Source organism: Notolabrus celidotus, chromosome 3 (genome assembly GCF_009762535.1).
Source record: "Notolabrus celidotus isolate fNotCel1 chromosome 3, fNotCel1.pri, whole genome shotgun sequence".
NCBI classification, from domain to species: Eukaryota; Metazoa; Chordata; class Actinopteri; order Labriformes; family Labridae; genus Notolabrus; species Notolabrus celidotus.
In genome coordinates, this window is record NC_048274.1 from 16,896,238 (window position 1) to 16,914,777 (window position 18,540).

Below are 18,540 nucleotides of genomic sequence, written 5' to 3' on the forward strand. Positions count from 1 at the left end.
TATGCTTACTGATGTTGTCGTTACATCAAGGTCATAGTTCAGTGTCTTGAATGATTTAATGAGTTTACTGGGATGGTGAAATGACAAATTTTCTCCTTCAGGTGTTAATAAAATGTAATTATCTGCAGGGAAAGAAAACAAGGTCCTTTCTCACCGATGTGTTCCTCATATATGATAATGTTCAGATGTTTTCGGACTCTACAGTGTGAAAATGCGGGATAAAGGACAAGCAATCAATTACTTTTGGTATTTCTAGGCTAGAAAAAAACCTGCACATTTAGAAAATTCAACAATTTCTTGCAACCAAGCCAGTTGCAACCACTTTTTATGAAATACAAAATATGGGGGAAACTTTGGATTTCATTTTTCATTCTTTATGCAAAGGTTAAGATTATTTGCCAGTTAGTTGTCATCAGGGAGCTGAAAGTTGGAATGTTAACAGAAGTTGCTGGGATTTCTAAACAATAACAGATGATATTACTGCAGAACAGCAGGATTTTTGGGCTGTTGATTGTTATAACTGCAAAGTCAGCAACAGCCTGGTGAATAGACTGTGTTGACATTTTCCAGATTCAGCTTGTAATATGTTTGACTGATAATGAATGCAGGATGCTGGTCATGCTTTGTCCATAGGGGGCGCCAACATCAAGGCAAACCAAAGAATTCCAGCTGGAACTCTCATTTAGGATATTATTATGTGACTAATCAAATGCACACAAACACACAACCAGCCAGAGTTCAAATAAGAGTCACATCTGTGGATTTACACACTACTTCAGCTACAGTGGAATACTTCATGGTGACATTTATAAGGAATCAACGCATCACATCTCCTGCTATAGCTGTCGTCTGCTCGAGTCGCATATGTCAAAGAACAGAAGTTGCTCACTTTCAGCGTACAACACATCCTTACAGTAATAAAGTCGCTGTTAAGACTGGTCTCTGCTTCACAGTCCTCCTCATTGTCTTATCAGTGAAATGTTTGGCATCAGGATGTCCACAGTTAGCATCTTTGTTGCTGGAGTAAGCTACAAGTATCATTCAGTGAAGCAGCCAATAATCAGTCAAGTAGCTGTGACACTCCAGAAATGACAAGGCCACATATTTGAAACTTCAATGAACCTACCTGCTGATAACAAGCCTTGAGTGTGATTTATGCTTATGTTAACCCCCACACCCCACCACCAATAAAAATATGGCATAGATGTCTACTTCACACAATAATATAAATTAGGGGTAGGGGAAACTTGAAGGGGATTTGTTTATTCAGGGAGGCTTCAGGGCCCTTAGCCATTCACCCCACAGTGGCACACTCAGGCTGTTTGAGGAGCAGGGGTGAAAGAAAGAAAACATGGAGAAACATGTCATTTTGAGCATCTTGCACTTAAATCCCTGCGTTCTGGTGAATGTTTATGTAATAGTTTGAAGATGAAATTTAATTGAGTAAAAGGAGCTTCCAATTTCCTATACAAACTTGATTAAACAAGGAATGCTACTTAGATTTAAAGTTATTTTTCATTTTACAGAAATGCATGACCCCAACTGATTCAACACATTATAAAAAGAATCTCAAGAGTATTAACCTTAACTCACAAAAACCTAGTATGACAATCAAACATATGTTATAAAGGGTTGGATATTTATGACATTCTATAGATGCACAGAGGGCACGTGAGAGGGCACTCCAGAGGGAACATGTTTGTTTTTTACTTTATGTTTACTGGAAAGGCACTATTTGACATTTCACTTACTGGAAGGGCAACAAGAATAGCCAACACCTTTTTATGTTTCATTCACTGGGAACACATTTGTTTTAAGGTGTTTCAACTAAGAGGGCACCCAGAGGGCGTTTTATCATATTTACGGACCACAGTCGGCACTTTATAATGTTTAATCCGCAACAGGCGCATCCAAGAGGGTTCTTCCATGGCCTTTTTAATAGGCACAATGGCACCACTTACTGGTGACGCTTCTAGAAATCCTTCCCATTGATTTCTCTCAAGTTCAAAGGAAAAAAAAAGATGAAAAATATGGGTAAGCATGAGATTATGACTGTGTTTTGTGCTTGCCCCCTCCTCCGCTCCTCTTTCCCAACCTGGAGAGTGCGCAGACCGCTGTGGGGAAAAAGTGCATGTGCAAGCAGAACTGGGAAAGTTCATAGAGCCGAAGTGCAGGATGTCCCGTTAAGGAGAAAAAGAAATCCTGCAGAAGAGCACTGGCAACACAAGCGGGCGGACTGAAAAGACTGCAAACAAGAGGGAGCGACATTCACAGCAATTAGCTTTTTATTGAAGGGGGGAAAAATGGGCTTTCCGACGATATTTAGCTTTCGTCGGATTGTTCTAAAAGTGTTCGTTTTACAGTTCATCGTCTTTCAAGCTACATATGCAGCCCCTTCGCCTATTATCAGGTTTCCAGGAGACGATAGTCCCAGAACAGACAAAGAAGTTGCTCTGGTAAGTTTATTGGCTTGTTTTCCAAAAAAACTATTTCAAATTGGGTCAGTCAGCTGTGAAGTAGTTTGTTGTGAAAAAAATAGTACAGTGTGGAATCGTTTGCATGTTATTCGTTGTTTTACTTCAATAATATTATAGGTAAGCTTAATTTTAGAGTGACAAACTGTTTGTGTCATTTCATTTTCTCCCCTTAGCACTATCTGAATAAGTTTTATGGATGCCCACAAGACAGATGTAACCTAATGGTGCTCAAAGACACCCTGAAGAAAATGCAAAAGTTCTTCACTCTGCAAGAAACTGGAGAGATTGATGCCACAACTGTGGAGATAATGAAAAAGCCCCGTTGTGGTGTCCCAGATGTGGCCAACTACAACTTCTTCCACAGGAAGCCGATGTGGCAGAAGAAAGACATCACTTACAGGTCAGAGGATACATACAGTTACTGTAAAGAAGCATTCAATTGTCCTGCAGTTAAATTAATGCACAGTTGAAATAATAGGAATGAGTCAAAATTAATTCCATCTCTAGATAAGTTCAATTGAAAAGTGACGTAATGGAAGTTTTTTTTCCAGTATGATCCATAAAAAAGGGTAACTCCAACAGAGCTGTTTGCCATGTACTGCATTGATCTCATCATCATGGTGTATGCAGGTCACAGATAGGTTAACAAACTTGACCCCTGCTGTCCATAAATCAAACCAGAAGTGTTGGGCAATACCACTTTGAATCTGTCTGCGTCACTACAATCCTCAAGTTTGACTGTAAGTCCTGAAGCAGAGAGAGATGAGTGCACAAACGAATAAATACGAAGCCACAGTGTGTTTGCTTTGAGACATGGATCACAGTTTGGCCCCGCCTGACCCCCCCCTCCCATCTCCCCTCCTCAACCCAGTCCACCCCACCCCCATCCCACAGTCACTACTGGGCGCTTGCATCTTGTGTCCTGCTTACACCAGCATTCCTGCACAGTATGTGTCAGGTCCTTTGTTTTCCTTCTCTTTGAGGTTTACAACAATGTGGAATTGGTTTATTTATATCAGCGGTTTTGTGTAGGTTGATCATTCCATCCCGTCTGCTTGTGTGTTTGTAAGGAAGAAAGTGAGCCAAAAACAATAACAACCAAGAGATCTTAGACGTTTTTCTTTTTAAAGAAAGGACCGAGCAGTCAGGCATATAACAGGGTTTGAGCCTGAGCATGATTCAGAAGCCATTTTCAACAGATGATTTGGAGACTGTCATATGTGCTGCTTACTTGGACCTAAAAAGAGAAAAAAACATATGATATGACTACTCCTATTAAAACACCTTGTATCCCATTTATCCTCATTACTTTCTTTGTCTTGATTGAGACTGAAAACTGACTCTCTGCTGGCCCCCCTTAGAATCCTTGGATACACTCCTGATCTGGATGAGGAAGTCATAAACGATGCTTTCTTCAGAGCATTCAAAGTCTGGAGTGACGTCACTCCACTCACATTCACCCGGCTTATGGATGGAGAGGCTGACATCATGATTAATTTTGGCCGCAATGGTATGTCGTGTACACAGACAGTAACAACATGAGACACAACATATAACCATAGTTAGCTTTACCCATTTGAAGATGATCCCTGTGTTATTGGGAGGCATAAGCAGGTCTTAACCACACTTAAAAGGTTCACTTAATGTAGGATATAAATTCAGGTGTAATGAAGAAATTAGTTGAAAACAAAATCCGGTTTTCACTAGTGAGTTTTTAAAGTTTTCTAGCTAATGCATGATAATGAGATGTTGCACCACATCAAACAGGATGAATAAAACCCAAGTTAAGCAACATTTGTATAGACATTCACTGCTTTGTTTGCTAAGGTTGAAGGAGCAACAAACCACACTGTGCATCCTGCCAAGCTACATTTATCTATAAAGTAATAGTTATTCTTCACATGGGTAATTCTGCTTAAACCAACTAAATAAGCTATTTGATATTTACTCACAGAGTCATAATATTTGTGTCGCCTTCGCTGACCCGGTTGAGAAAGAACCTGATAATTATAGAGGCACACAAACATAAAACAGCCACCTCACAAGATATTTGACGATACTCTCTGGAAGAAAAACAGTAATGAATATTTTGATGTTTTGATTCATGCAAACTTTTATATCATGTTATAATTACTTTGATATTTTGGAGGATGCTCCCGAAAAAGGTAACTTCTGATATTTGGTTTTTAAATGTTGATATTAAATTGTGTTATTCACAGAGCATGGAGATGGTTATCCCTTTGATGGCAAAGATGGCCTCTTGGCTCATGCCTTTGCACCAGGACCAGGAATCGGGGGAGACTCCCACTTTGATGATGATGAGCAGTGGACTCTGGGAGATGGCCAAGGTAACGATGAAACTTTATCTACAAAAATTAACGTTTAGTATCAAGGCTCCAATATCTGTTTATGTTTTTAACTTTTTGGCACTTAATAAATCAAACCTGATCCACCCTGAGCCTGATGAAAACTCTCTTGCCAACACATTGGCCAGAACAGTCTCCTATAATATCGATTAACTTGTCTTAATTCATCATTTATTCAGTAATAATCTATTGAACCTCTTTTTCCTTCCACTTGGATTAAACTCTCTTTTTATGTCAGTGTCTCTACTTGTTTTATTCAATTTACAGTAAATCATATGAATATTTCTTCTGACCTGCTGATCATGTTTAAAGCCTATTTTTAAAACGGGCCTTCACTGTCTTGATATAATTTATTTACTTGTAGTTTGGGTAAGACTGTACCATATTGAACATTATGTTAGCTTTACATTAGTTTGTGGAATTAGATGCCACTGAAGGGTTTGTAGTAGAAACATATTAATGTGATCTTGATATCATCTTTTAAACAGTGGTGAAGGTGAAGTTTGGAAACGCTGATGGAGAATTCTGTAAATTCCCCTTCCTGTTCATGGGCACTGAATACAACAGCTGTACACCTCAGGGCCGTGACGACGGCTTCCTGTGGTGCTCAACCACCTACAACTTTGATGACGAGGGCAAATATGGCTTCTGCCCACATGAATGTAAGTGGATCCTCAGAATCAGAATCAGCTTTATTGGCCAAGTATGCTTGAACACACAAGGAATTTGACTTTGGTAAACTGTGCTATCTTTGTACAAGGCATAAGAATAAGACCTACAAATAAAATAGAATAAAAATAATAACAATAACATCAGCTATAAATACAAAAGAACAAAACATAGGCATGACTAATATGTACAGGCTAAAATAATATGATAAAGTGCAGTGGTGAGATCCTGCGGTTGTCTTCAGAATGTCTTTGTGTCTGTTTGGTAAAAATGTGCATAAATTTAAGCGGTGGCCCGGATTTGACCTTGGCATCATGGATGTCATGTCCTATTTGCTTGTTTCTGAACTGATGCAGTTCTGTGGTGAACTGGAAAACAATCATTCATATCAAATTCCAGCTATATTTAAATCTGTTCTGCTGATTTTGGAAAGAAAGAAAGTAGGTTATAGAATATGCCAGGAAAGTGTTGTTCTTTGTTTGGAGTGGATTATGGAATATTTCTTTTCCAACTCATTGCCCCACTTTAGAACACTGGGCTTTGTGAAACATTTTGTTTATCTGTGTTATGTTGCAGTCCATGGTACGAACATGAACACAAGCCTATACAATAAAGTGCCAAAGTACACATGTACCAAGTTGTTTCAAATGATGAGAACACATTGTTACTGCTGGGGCTGTCTGTTTTTTAATCTTTGTATTGATGAGAAGACAAAATCTTTCTTCTGAATTTGAATTTTTTAAACATTCCAAGTAGCTCCATCTTGTATAATTATTCAGGTGATAAATGCTCTGTCGCTAAAAATGGAGATGCTAGTCTTTGCACATTTTATAATGTAACGTTATTGGTTTAACAACAACAACTTAATCATTGCTTTTTGTTATACAGTGCTGTTTACCCTGGGTGGAAATGGAGATGGTGCCCCATGTAAATTCCCCTTCAACTTCCAAGGAGATAACTATGACTCATGCACCACTACAGGCAGGGATGATGGCTATCGCTGGTGTGCCACCACTGAGGACTACGACAGGGACAAGACCTTTGGGTTCTGCCCTGAAACTGGTGAGATTTGTCATCTACCGCCTCAGAAGCGCTCTGAATAAAAACTTAATGTCCATATATTTTTTGTAGAAGTCCTCAAATGTGTGAATAGTACAGAGCACTTTACTGGCTGTGTTTATTTTGCAGTGCAGTGTATTGTGCCCTGCCTGCTGTGTGCTGGTCTACAGGAATGCTCCAGCTGGGGTTTTCTGTGTTGCTCACAGTCTGCTGAAAGGCTGTGAAAGTATTTTAATGTGTAGTGGCAGGGCTGATTTTCCATTCTGTCAGTGAGACTGGTTTTAGTGGAAGTAGGGGAGGTAGTTAAGCAAGGAGGGACAGAGACAGTAAGGTAGAAGTAGAGGTAAAAACGCTGGAGGTTTCATCTGGTTCGAATTGATAAGGAATGTAGCTTTGTTGTAGAGTCTTTTGCGTAAGCTTGTGCTGAATAGGAAATTATAGTTTTTTTCTTTTTGAAAGTAAACAGCACAATACTGGTCTTGCCAAACAGAAAATAATCCCTCTTTGAAAGAAAATCAATTTGGGCGGACACTTCTTGGTTTAGTGCCCAGTGCATTAGTTATTGATGTTGTGTGTGTCAAGCCAGTGCTTTCATGATGCTGTTTCCAATATCATCTGTGCTCTCATCATAACTTAATACTAACCCAACTGTTCTGAGAAACCATTTTGGCTTATAAATGAGTTCATAAGACGATGAAATAAACCTACAGACTACACATATTAGAATCAGGGGTTTGACTTCTGTTGTCCCTTGCAGCCATGTCAACAGTGGGAGGAAACGGAGAGGGAAGCCCGTGTGCCTTCCCCTTCACCTTCCTGGGAGACACCTATGATGCCTGTACTGCATCTGGGCGAAGTGATGGGAAGATGTGGTGTGCTACCACCAAGAGCTACGATGATGACCGCAAGTGGGGTTTCTGTCCTGATCAAGGTGTGAATAGTTTTTGTAACAGTTCTTTATGTTCATCTGGCAGGTGAAAAAAAACAGCAAGATTGTGTATTACATCTTGTTTATGTGTCCCATTATTGCACCCCACTCAAGTACCATCATAGATTGTGCTGTACATAACTGAAAGCCATTTGTGCAACTCCTGTTTTTTATATTTGAAAGTACTCTATAAAAGGCTCACCAAACTGTAGTTTCTTAATTGTGTTTTGTGCATCCAGGTTACAGTCTGTTCTTGGTAGCCGCCCATGAATTTGGTCATGCTCTTGGCTTGGAGCACTCTCAAGACCCCGGAGCACTGATGGCCCCCATTTATACTTTCACAAAAGACTTCAGGCTTTCTCAGGATGACATCAAAGGCATCCAAGAGCTCTACGGTGAGAAGAAATGTCATGTGTGGCTAGTCTCCTAAAAAGCAATTAAAATTCTATACAGAACTAAACAAGTGTTTTTATTATTTCAAACCATGAACGATTACTGTACTCAAAGTGTTTTTCTGACTTCTTCATGGATGAAATCTTGTTGACACATCTCTATCTTTACAATTTCTCTGACAGGTGTGTCAACAGACCAGCCTTTGTCTCCCACCCAGGGTCCAGTGACTCCAATGGATATCTGTAGTGAGCCGGTTATCTTTGATGCTGTGGCACAGATCAGAGGAGAGACGTTCTTCTTTAAGGACAGGTAATGAAAACAAATTAAACAGAAAGTCTGTTAACATTTTGACCTGATTAGGTAGTGTGACCATGATGTTTGAATAGCCTCACTGCAATGTCTATATTATGGCTATATTAGCTCTATTAAGTCCTTAGTGCAATTTGAAATCCATTTTCGGTTCTGTTGAAGCTTGCACACACCACTAAAGTCTGTTGTCAGAAAGCCTGTCTGGAATCTAGAAGAAAAAGAAAACCCTTTCAGATCATCTACTTCAGGATTTATGACTTTTGCAAGTGCAATACTGCAGCCTACAAAGTGCGATATCCTAATTATTTCCAGGGCTCATCATTTACACCACCAACCTACCAAATATGAGTGAGCTCAGCAGTGGCATGTGGAACAGTCACTTTTATCATGAATATATTTAATTGTAATCTCCTCAAAAGAAATCTGAAATAACAAACTAATAGCAATGTGACACAATGACACTACAACTCCCATGAGCATTACCTGCATACAATTGTTTGCTCATTGGTCCATTCGAGAAACCTTTTGCCTTGTGCTTGCACTTTAGTGACTAGAGATTATGGTACAAATGTGAACCAAAGGAGCTATGTGGTGGCACATAAAAGTTATAACAAAACATGGAGAGCCGACAACACACAGGAAGAAACCTGACGATGAAACTAAAAAGGAGGAGAGAAAGATTAAAAAAAAGACTGCTCAATGAAAAGTTGAAGTCAGGTCGAGAATGGCTGATATTTGATCTTGCCAAGAAATCCAGGCACTGCACTGCATTGTAGGAGGTGCAGCAGTGAAAACTTGAAGATGGTCTCTGTGATAATGACATGTAGTGTTAGGGATTTTATGCAGTCCTGATCTGATTGTGTACAGTGATAATTTACATTTGAAAGTGTTGCAAATCCAGTTCAAGTACAGCGTTTAGCACGCCATAGTCAACTTTTATTATAAAAAATTTGATTTTACAACAACATTTTCCCTAATGAAAATGATGAGTGGCTAGTAACTTTGGAAAACCACAAGCCACAGTGGCTGGTGAGGGAAATAATTAATATCAAGCCCTGATTATTTCCCTTTTGAACATGCAGCAGTTGAAAAATAGTTCTTTTTTTCAGTTATTGAGTCTCATATTTCAGTCTTGTGCCCCTTGAAGATGCTGGTTTGAACGCTTGTTCCATGATGTGACAATTAGTAAGAGGGAGAAACAAACAACTTTTGGACTCATGCAGTGACAGCAAAACCAGTCATCAGTCCTAAACACAGTCTACCGTCCTCTCCTCCACAGGCGCCAGTGAATCTTAAGTTTTGTAAGCTTACTGTGTCTACTGGCTGACCCTGTGCAGGAGAGGAGTTTTGTGAAGGGCTGTGGTTTAGTCAACAGTCTTTGTGAGTCAGTATGTTTTCCCGCAGAAAGATGGACATTTATATTACAGCAGCTGAAGTTTGTTACAGTTTAATTCTCCTGAGAGTCACTGTGAACAAAAACAATACTGTGGTTGAAACAGTAAAAATGCTGGAGAAATGAAATGCTATCCTTGGTAGTTAGGATGAGTTAAAACTTCTTGCTGTGCTGAAACATTGACTGCAATTTTAAGTTTCACAGTGCTGTATATCCGTCACAGCCATTTTGGAAAAGCATCCAAAGCAAACAGGCCAGCATACCTACAGACTAAAGAGTGTAGTCTTTCAGTTAGCCTGTTTTTTTTCTCTCAGGGAACCTTGAGTTACAGAGTTAGACTCTGTGAGTAACATGCCACTGCCTGCTCACAGATCTTGATTTTATAAAGACTTAATTTTTAGGTTGCTGTGGCCCTCCTCAACACATTTGCAGTGATCACAGACTCACTTTGGCTTGTTTTGGGGAAGTCAAGCTGGAGTTAAAGACACTTCAGATAATTTCATAGCACTGGAAAGACTCAGAATGAACTATGAAACAAGCAGGTTTCGACATTGTAATCTAAACTGTATGTGCTTGTACAATATCTATATTGTGATTGAAATAATTCAGATTTTGCAAAGTTGCAGACATTAAAATTGCATTAACTTTTAAGTTTCTAAGACTTATAAAAGATCGTCTTGATGTTAAATGACATTTACAGCATATCCCTGATTTTAGCCTCCCTGTCTTTACAGTACAAGGCTTTAGGTATCGAAGCACAGACATATTCAGTATTGATGAATAGGCATGGTAGAAAAGAGGAGTGAACATAAAGCACAGTTCATATCTACAAAGATTAACACAGTTTTAACACGGCCCTGTTATTTGGACTTTACAGAAACTTCAAAAGTGTCCTACAGGTCATGTCAGGTTTTAAAGCTACAGTACTTTGATACAGGACATGTTCCATACTGCTCAGAGAAAAATGGGTGCAGTCTGGCTTCCAGAGCTAATACTCACTCAACTCTACCATTGTAAAAGTTGGTTCCCCCTTTTTTCAACTGAGTCAGCGTATTTCTTGATGTAGGACAAATCTTAACAATGAGTAATGCTTGTATAACTCCCGAGCTCAGCAGAAAACTGTCTGTCTGTCTGGAGGCTTAAGAGGAGGGCAATTATCTTCTGTCTCTGAGAAACAGTTTGGCAAATTTTTTGACTAGGTGTTTTGCCAGTAACCTAAGTCCAAGTGCTTATATGCTAGCACGTAAACCTCGGAGGCTTTTGCAATATACAGTGCAGTATGAGCTCTGAGTTGTTATCCTTCAGTCCTAGTTGATTTGATGAACATTATAGTGCTAACTTTAAGCTTTAATTTAATACTACTAGAAGCACTTTCTAAGAACTAAGACAAAAGAGTAACTTTTTTGCATCTGCTGCTGAAAACAACTGGGACTTGGCTGATTTGTAGACCCATTTTTGATGATGCTTCAAGAAACCACTGTGAAAAAAAAGATCACATTTCCAGGCTGAGTTCCATAAAAGACACCTTCTGTTTTCATCAGTTGACCACTTTTCATGTGTGAACTTTGTGGAAACAGTAGGAAACTTTCTGTTGGCAGTAGCATTACATTATCAGAGTGCTACATGTGTAAAGACAGTGAGGAGTGAACACACAGAAAAAACAACCACATTGCTGTAGTAAATTCTGCATGTGAACATATGAAATGACTTCAAAATGCTAGTATCAAAAGCAGGAGTCATTTCATGAATATCTAATGGAGGTTTGAAGTTGAAGCAGGGTAGTTTAAGGATGTAAAGGGTATAAGAGGTGTAAGAAGATTAATTCAAAGGGCTTTTTTTTGTTAGGAATTACACTATTTTATATAATGCATCATAGTCCTTAAGCATCTGTTCACAAAACCACACATTTATGACATTACATTAATCACAGCAGATACAGGCTTAACGGATGACCTACTTGAACCATCGAGGTCAAAGCAATGGTCTGGAAAATCTCTGTCTGTTCGTTTGTCTTCTGAGCCAGTCACTTAGATATTTTAAAGATACACAGATGAGTTAAATAATAATAATAATAATAATAATAATAATAATAATAATAATAATAATAATAATAATAATAATAATAATAATAATAATTAAAATCAAAATAATATTTTTTTTATAATTAGTTGTGTTTGTTTTTAATCAAATTGAGACAGAAAGACAATAAGAAAGTCTCTCAGAAACACTACCTTTGAACACGAACTTTGTTTGTGTTGATTTTGTCGACCCCTGTGGACAAAGTGATATCTCTTATCTCTTTGCAGTTCTTGTCCTGAACATTCCAAAGTTGTGTTTTAAGGCAATAAAATCTGATGCTGCTTTATTTCAGAAGTTAAATGCGTCACTCACTGATAGTACAGAAACGATTCTTCGAATAACTCGAGTACCTCGATTATTAACAAAGCCTTGAGGTAAATTATAGTCAGGGAATCTGTACACGTGCACAGATTATTAGCATTTACCCTCTCTGTCGTCACTGTCTATTTTAACAACTATCATTTAAGTGTCAAACAGATATTGTAATCCTCTGTATAACTTTAGTGTGATAGTTTATTTTAAGTAACGTTTTTTGTGTGTGTTGAACTTTTATATTCTGATCTTCATTTTTCATTACTCATTCTTGCAATGGGCACATCTTTTTCTTTCTAAAAAATAGGTCAGTGGAAAAGAGTTTGGGAAGCTGCCGTTGTTGTGCAGCTGTGTATTGGAAATCCGGGCAAGATAGGTCTTGTTCCGTTGGCGTCGGCAGCCTTAGCCCTAACGAGAACCAGATGCTCATGAATCAGGCCATTGTGGCTGGCTCGGCCAGCAAAGCACTTGCACTAAAAACTAAAACCTCTACACACTCACACTCCCCCCCCCCCCCCACCTCCTCATTATTCCCTTCTGCCCCTTTTTCACTCTCACTCTCATTTCATCCCCAGCTCATCAAGCTCACGATGCCTCTCCCCCTTACTCTCTCTTTGCCAGGTTCCTGTTCAGGTCAGTAAACTTCAGAGGCAAACCAACCGGCCCGATGCTCGTGGCCACCTACTGGCCAGACCTCCCTGCCAAGATAGATGCCGTCTATGAAAACCCAGTGGAGGAGAAGACTGTTTTCTTCGCAGGTATGCTGACAGAATAAAGAAACAAAAGAAAAGACTGATTTAGACCTTCTGGATAGTGATGTCATTCCACATGAATTATTTTTCCTGTTAGTATCACCCCGTACATCCATGGTGATCAGAGAAACAGATAGTTTTACTTCCATAAATAATAAAGAAGTGTCTTCACTCTTTTACCATCTGGCTACCGCTCTCTTAACAGTCAAGCTTTTCTGCAAACTGAAACATTAGGAGAAGCAGGAATGTTGGCTGAGCACTGTAGTGTGCGGTACAAACTCTTGGGACACTTGCGATACTCCACCATAGTCATTAGTGGTTTATGATACATTCTTTGCATTTTACTGATATGATGACCTTCCTGAATACTAATGAAATTTGTATGATATATTAGTCAGTTTTGAACACATTAACAGCAGAGCTGGTTTGGCTGTTGAGACCTGAATGGGTAGAGGTGATCTCACTCTGATGTGAAAATATATGTGGTTAATAGATTTTAGGAAAATGGAACAATATCTCTATCAGTCTTGTGTTAAAAAAAAATAAATCTCTTTTTCTCACTAAAACACATGTCCTCTGTGCTGTTGTAGCCACAATTCTGCATTTTTAAACATATTTTTCCTAACAGGCAATGAGATGTGGGTCTACAAAGCTGATGAGTTGGAAAGAGGTTATCCCAAGAGCCTCTCAAGCATTGAGCTCCCCACTGACCTAGAGAAAATCGACGCTGCCTTCAACTTTAGAAAGAACAGAAAGACTTACCTCTTTTCTGGGGACAAATTCTGGAGGTGAGAATCAGTGAAGCTAATATAACCATTTATGATCTGCTGATGTCATCACTACTCAAAGTACTGATCTACATCTGGATTTAATTAGCGTTTTGTAGTAAACCACAACTGTTCTGCAGGCCCTTGCACAACAAGAGAATTTACTGTGTTGACGAGTAACTGTTTGTTTTTTGTTTTTTTTGCTATGCACATGTGTGAGTGGTGTGTGTGTGTGTTTGTGTGAGAGGACTGTGAGGCACTCATTAAAGAAAAATAAATACTTACTTTTACTATGTTTACAGATACGATGATGAAAAGAAGAGAATGGACCCTGGCTTTCCCAAACTTATTGCAGATTCCTGGAATGGCATCCCAGATGAAATAGACTCTGCTTTCAGTCTTAACGGAATTGGTAATAAATCTGTTTATTCTACATAATTTGGTAATTTAAGCCTCAGTATGATTTAAGGAAAGGACAATATAACCAGAAGCAAGCAGCACAAGTTAACATTGCATAACTCAAACCGGTTAGAAAACAAAAGAGCCACAACAGAGGTTAGGAGGGTGGTCTTTCATATAAAATATTCACAATATTACCAGTAAGTAATTCTGTGGAATACAATAAGATTTAGTGCTGGTTTCGAGTTAATTCATAACAGTAAAACAAGTCCACAGCCTTGTTAGGGGCGTTGTAAAGCTGTACTTTGGCACGGTGGCGCTTTAAGCTACATGCTATTATGCTCACAAAGACAATGCAAACAAGCTAATATATAGCGAGTGCAATGTTACCAAATCATACAGCGCCATTAGCCTCAGATGTCATGCTCAGGGTGAGAAGCTCAAATTCTATAGGGCTGTTGTACTCCTCGCTGTAAAAGTCATATATTTTGTGTAAATGAAGGGTATCTGAGAATCATTTCCCCACTTCCCATTCTATTATTAACAGATTAGAAAAGATAGTGTAAATCTTCAAGGATATGTGGCTGCACCCCAAAGGAAAACAACATAATACTTTTGTTTATTTATATAGCACTTTTGAATACAGGTAACAAAGTGCTTCACAGTGGGCAATAAAAACAAAAAGAAGTGCAAAGCAAAATGAAGCAATACAAATAGAATGAAACAAAAACTTAAAATCATACAAACCTATAAAACAGACCCTTCACATCAGAGTTAAAATTAAATAAAATAAAATATAACAAGGGACTGACTCTGCAAGTCTGATCTCCTCTGGCAGGCTGCTCCAGAGTGAAGGAGCTCTGACAGAAAAAGCCCTGTCCCCTTTAATTTTCAGTCGAGTCCATAATATGTTGTTTTCCTTTGGGGCATGGCCACAAGTATTAAAGAATATTATTCTTTAACCCATTAGCTACTGTTGTACAACAGCGAACATTAGTGTAGGAGCAATTAGCATTCAACATCAACAACTTTTTACCTAACACTACACTCCATAAGCCAGAAGATGACAACTTTCCTATTGTAATGTGTAACACTACCAAACAGCCATACTAGCTTAATGCTACTTGCTAGCTAATGACAAAAATAGCTTGATGAATGCTAACATTAGCTCATGTTTTACCCTTAAATTCAGGCTATTTTTCACTCAGGATTTGTATCGTTTTATTTTGACCTCGGTTGCTGATCATATAAGAAATGTTCAAATGATAATGATTTGTAGAATACCCTGAACTCATATGACTGTAACCTCGAAACCCAAAAATGGCAGCAGAGGTAAATGGCGGTATGAACATGGTCAGTTGTCACCACTGATTTAGCATCTTATATATTTGATTTTGTGTTGCAAGTAAATATCAAAGTATAGGAGAGGTTAAAATGTGAACCTTGGAGATGTTAGAATTAATGACATCAACAGAAGTTTTTAGTATCACCCACTGTGTACGTCTATCCATCCATCCCTTCCATTGTCTTGACTGCTTATCCCGATTGGGGTCACTGTGTATATGAATATTAAATTAAATTTAAATTTTTGGGCCATCCATCAAAATGTTGTCAAGGCATTTAGGGGATACTTTTAGTCATTACTGCAAATCCTTTTCATGGAAATTGAGCTAATAATGAGAGGTAGTGAGATATTTCAGTTTAAAGCAAAAGTTGGATAGACTGATGACAGTGCCATCCCTTTATCCTTATTACTAATGTGACTAAAAATTAACCAGTTACTACATCATCTTTTGACAATAACACAATGATTGATACATGGTTTGTAAAAACTTGAGACAACAGTCTGATAAGAAGGGAGGAAAGAAAGGTGGTTGTGAAGCTCTTCTGACTGGCATTCTTTCTGGTTGTGTTAAGCAAATCCAGTCAGCTCTATCAGGGAGTCTGGCACTGTGCCTCTGTCAATAAAACACATATACCACAGCTTAGAAAGCAGTGAGTCAATGCAGCCTGAAATGAACACTTTACAGGAACCGACTGCTTGGAGAAAATAAGGAAGGGAAACAGTCCAAAGGGAGTAGTTGTTCAGTCAGGGTGTATCTGTGGTTTGATGTTGATAGATGACAGTCAGAGGGAGAACAGTTGCTGAATATCTCATGCTTTTATGTACTGTGGGTGAATCCCTTGTGCTAACTTTACTTGTTGCTTGGCATCAAGAGTGAATAGCATACATGGTGAGGATTCTCATCAAGGTTACTTACACTGAGACAGTTACTGTCAAACATGTAGCCTTGGACTAGAGGTGTTATTCATTGATTTTGCTTAAATGAAGCAACCAGGGATTTTTCCATTACAGCTCTTCTAACATGCAAACACTGTAAGAAAAACATAACTGCTGCCCCACACAGCGACCGAACATAAAGAAAGTCTGTGCTGCTCTACAGAGGTGCCTCTGTATGCTTCTTGGTTAGCATGATTCGTGAAGAGGCTAAGTGTTAACTTCAGGAGAGCTTGATTGGATGTTTCAATCCATGACACTTTGAGATTGCTATTTAAGAAGAGTTTGATTCTTCTAAGGAGTGTTTTTTTTTCACATGAGTAATTTAAAATACAAATAATAAAGTTTGCAACTTTTTACAAAATGTGCATTGTGCTTGTCTTTCACAGATTACAGCTACTTCTTCAAAGGTAACCACTATTTCAAACTGGAAGACAGCAGCTTGAAGATTGTCAAGTTGGGTGAAATCACAAAGGACTGGCTGGGTTGCTGAGCTTTTTCAAAATGTCTCACAACTGGCTTTTTCCTGCAATCACACCTGGCCTCATGAGGACATTGCCATAGTACCAAACACAACTGAAGGTTTCTTCTTGGCAACTCTGCACACTTCTGTGGAAGACATGTCCCTGTCAGCCTGTATACCCAGCCTCCAGCTTTGTAGAAAGGCACCTCGGGACCTTATACACAGGCTGAACATAGGCAACTGGATATTTGCTATTTTACTGTGTGATATTGACTTTGTATTTGTTAGGCTGATGCAGATTTACTACAAAATGTATGCCCCGTTTAATTGTTTGAGATTGTTTTTTTTTTATGTTTTTGAATAACTCAGACATCAGGTATGTCAACACTGCATTAAAAGCAGTGCTATACTGTGCTGTGAGATATTGCCGTTTTATGCACATTTTATTTTGAAAGGCTGTTTTAAACCACATGAGGTAATCATGTTGGCTTGGAATGACTTTTTTTGTCCATTGTACTAAGTGCAGTTTTATAAATGTATCACTTTGAATTGATATTCGTATTGTTGTGCAATACATTTGAAAAAGTGTTGAGTTTGCACAATGTATTTGACCGAAAATGGTGCTTTAGAGATTGCTTTTTGCATATAGTCCTTTATGTAAACATTTCATATTCATGTTTTCTGGATGTCAGAAAGTAGTACTTGCAGGCACTCGTTATTCTTTATTGGGTTAGGACTATAGACTACAAGGGAACTGCTCACTATGGAGACCACATTATTTTCCTGGGAGCTCCATGTTGTATTTCCCTTCACTTTTGGTACAGAACGATTCAAGGCACAGGTTGCCTCTAAAGGCTATATTGGTTTGCTGCATGATGGAGTCATGGCAAGAGTACCACAGTAGTATTGTTTATATTTCTTTTTTATATACTCTGTTTTCTCTCTTGGATTCTAACAATACAGATATTGTATTTTGTGTTGTTTTTAATGCTTGAGCACTTTGTTACTGTCATCAATAAAGATGGTCAATATAATGTGGATCTGTGACAAATACTATGAGCATTCAAGTAGGTGACTGATGGCGTAGTTATGCCCACGTCTAGCATCTAAATACTTGTGTAAGAAGAGGGTTTCACATTTTTATTTTAAGCTGAAGTAGGAAATCACAATGTCCAAGATACCCTTCAAAGTAAAGGTCTAGTATCCAAAGTGTTATAGAAGTAAGGGAACTAATGATTGCCAAAACAATGTACTTGGAGGAAGAATGATCCTGTTAGTGTTGCATTTTTTTAAATTCTTCATTAAGACACTTCGTGGCATGTTAACTTCTCTTTTAGTGTTATGGCTGGCTGCCCTGGAACCTGGTTACTACTACTACTATTACTACTACTACTACTACTACTAATACTACTACATGGTCACTACAACTTTTTTTTATGTCACTGGGTAGTTTTAATACAGAAATATATTCCATCAGTGCATGTTTTAATGGAAAATCTGATTCAAAGTTTTTTGTGTTATTGCTGTAAGTCCATTGTAATGGGATAAAAAGTCCAACAATACCCTACAGCAGGGGTTCCCACAGTGTGGGTCGGGACCCCCTTGGGGCGTAGCGAGATACAAATGGGGGTTCGTGAGATGTCTTCCAGAAAGTTGTCTAAAAAATAGTAAATTTTACCCATAATAGTAAAGAATATCAACAAAAAATAGTAGCTTACCTTGAAATAAAACCTTGAAAACAGAAAATGGAATGAGTTTTCTGCCTTTCTTTGTTGCCAGATGACTCCTAAGTTTAGGGTTAGTGAACAGTTAAGAATCACAAGCTTCAGTAGCGGTCGATTAATTCATAACAGCACAGGAAACACAGCCACATGCTCATATAGGTAGGTAGTTTGC

The 18,540-nt window shown here is 38.5% G+C and overlaps 1 protein-coding gene and 1 long non-coding RNA gene across 2 annotated transcripts in view; one reads left to right on the forward strand and one right to left on the reverse strand.

The window, feature by feature from the left end:
* The window catches only part of LOC117809984, a 137,391-nt gene that overhangs the window by 67,936 nt on the left and 50,915 nt on the right, over positions 1-18,540 (reverse strand). The gene's annotated exons all lie outside the window — the stretch shown is intronic.
* mmp2 (matrix metallopeptidase 2) lies at positions 1,653-17,682 on the forward strand. The gene is made up of 13 exons (XM_034679500.1): positions 1,653-2,456; positions 2,651-2,877; positions 3,839-3,987; positions 4,697-4,825; positions 5,332-5,505; positions 6,401-6,574; positions 7,329-7,502; positions 7,739-7,894; positions 8,075-8,201; positions 12,607-12,743; positions 13,366-13,525; positions 13,807-13,916; positions 16,571-17,682. The coding sequence occupies exons 1-13, from the start codon at positions 2,304-2,306 to the stop codon at positions 16,672-16,674; spliced, it is 1,974 nt and encodes a 657-aa protein (XP_034535391.1). The 5' UTR covers positions 1,653-2,303; the 3' UTR covers positions 16,675-17,682.

What these genes read in the sequence shown, in the direction of transcription:
- mmp2 (XM_034679500.1), top strand. Translation starts at nt 2,304, where the DNA reads ATGGGCTTTCCGACGATATTTAGCTTTCGTCGGATTGTTCTAAAAGTG. An exon ending in AAGAAAGACATCACTTACAG is followed by an intron (nt 2,878 to 3,838) that starts GTCAGAGGATAC and finishes GGCCCCCCTTAG; the next exon opens with AATCCTTGGATACACTCCTG. An exon ending in ACGTTCTTCTTTAAGGACAG is followed by an intron (nt 8,202 to 12,606) that starts GTAATGAAAACA and finishes TCTCTTTGCCAG; the next exon opens with GTTCCTGTTCAGGTCAGTAA.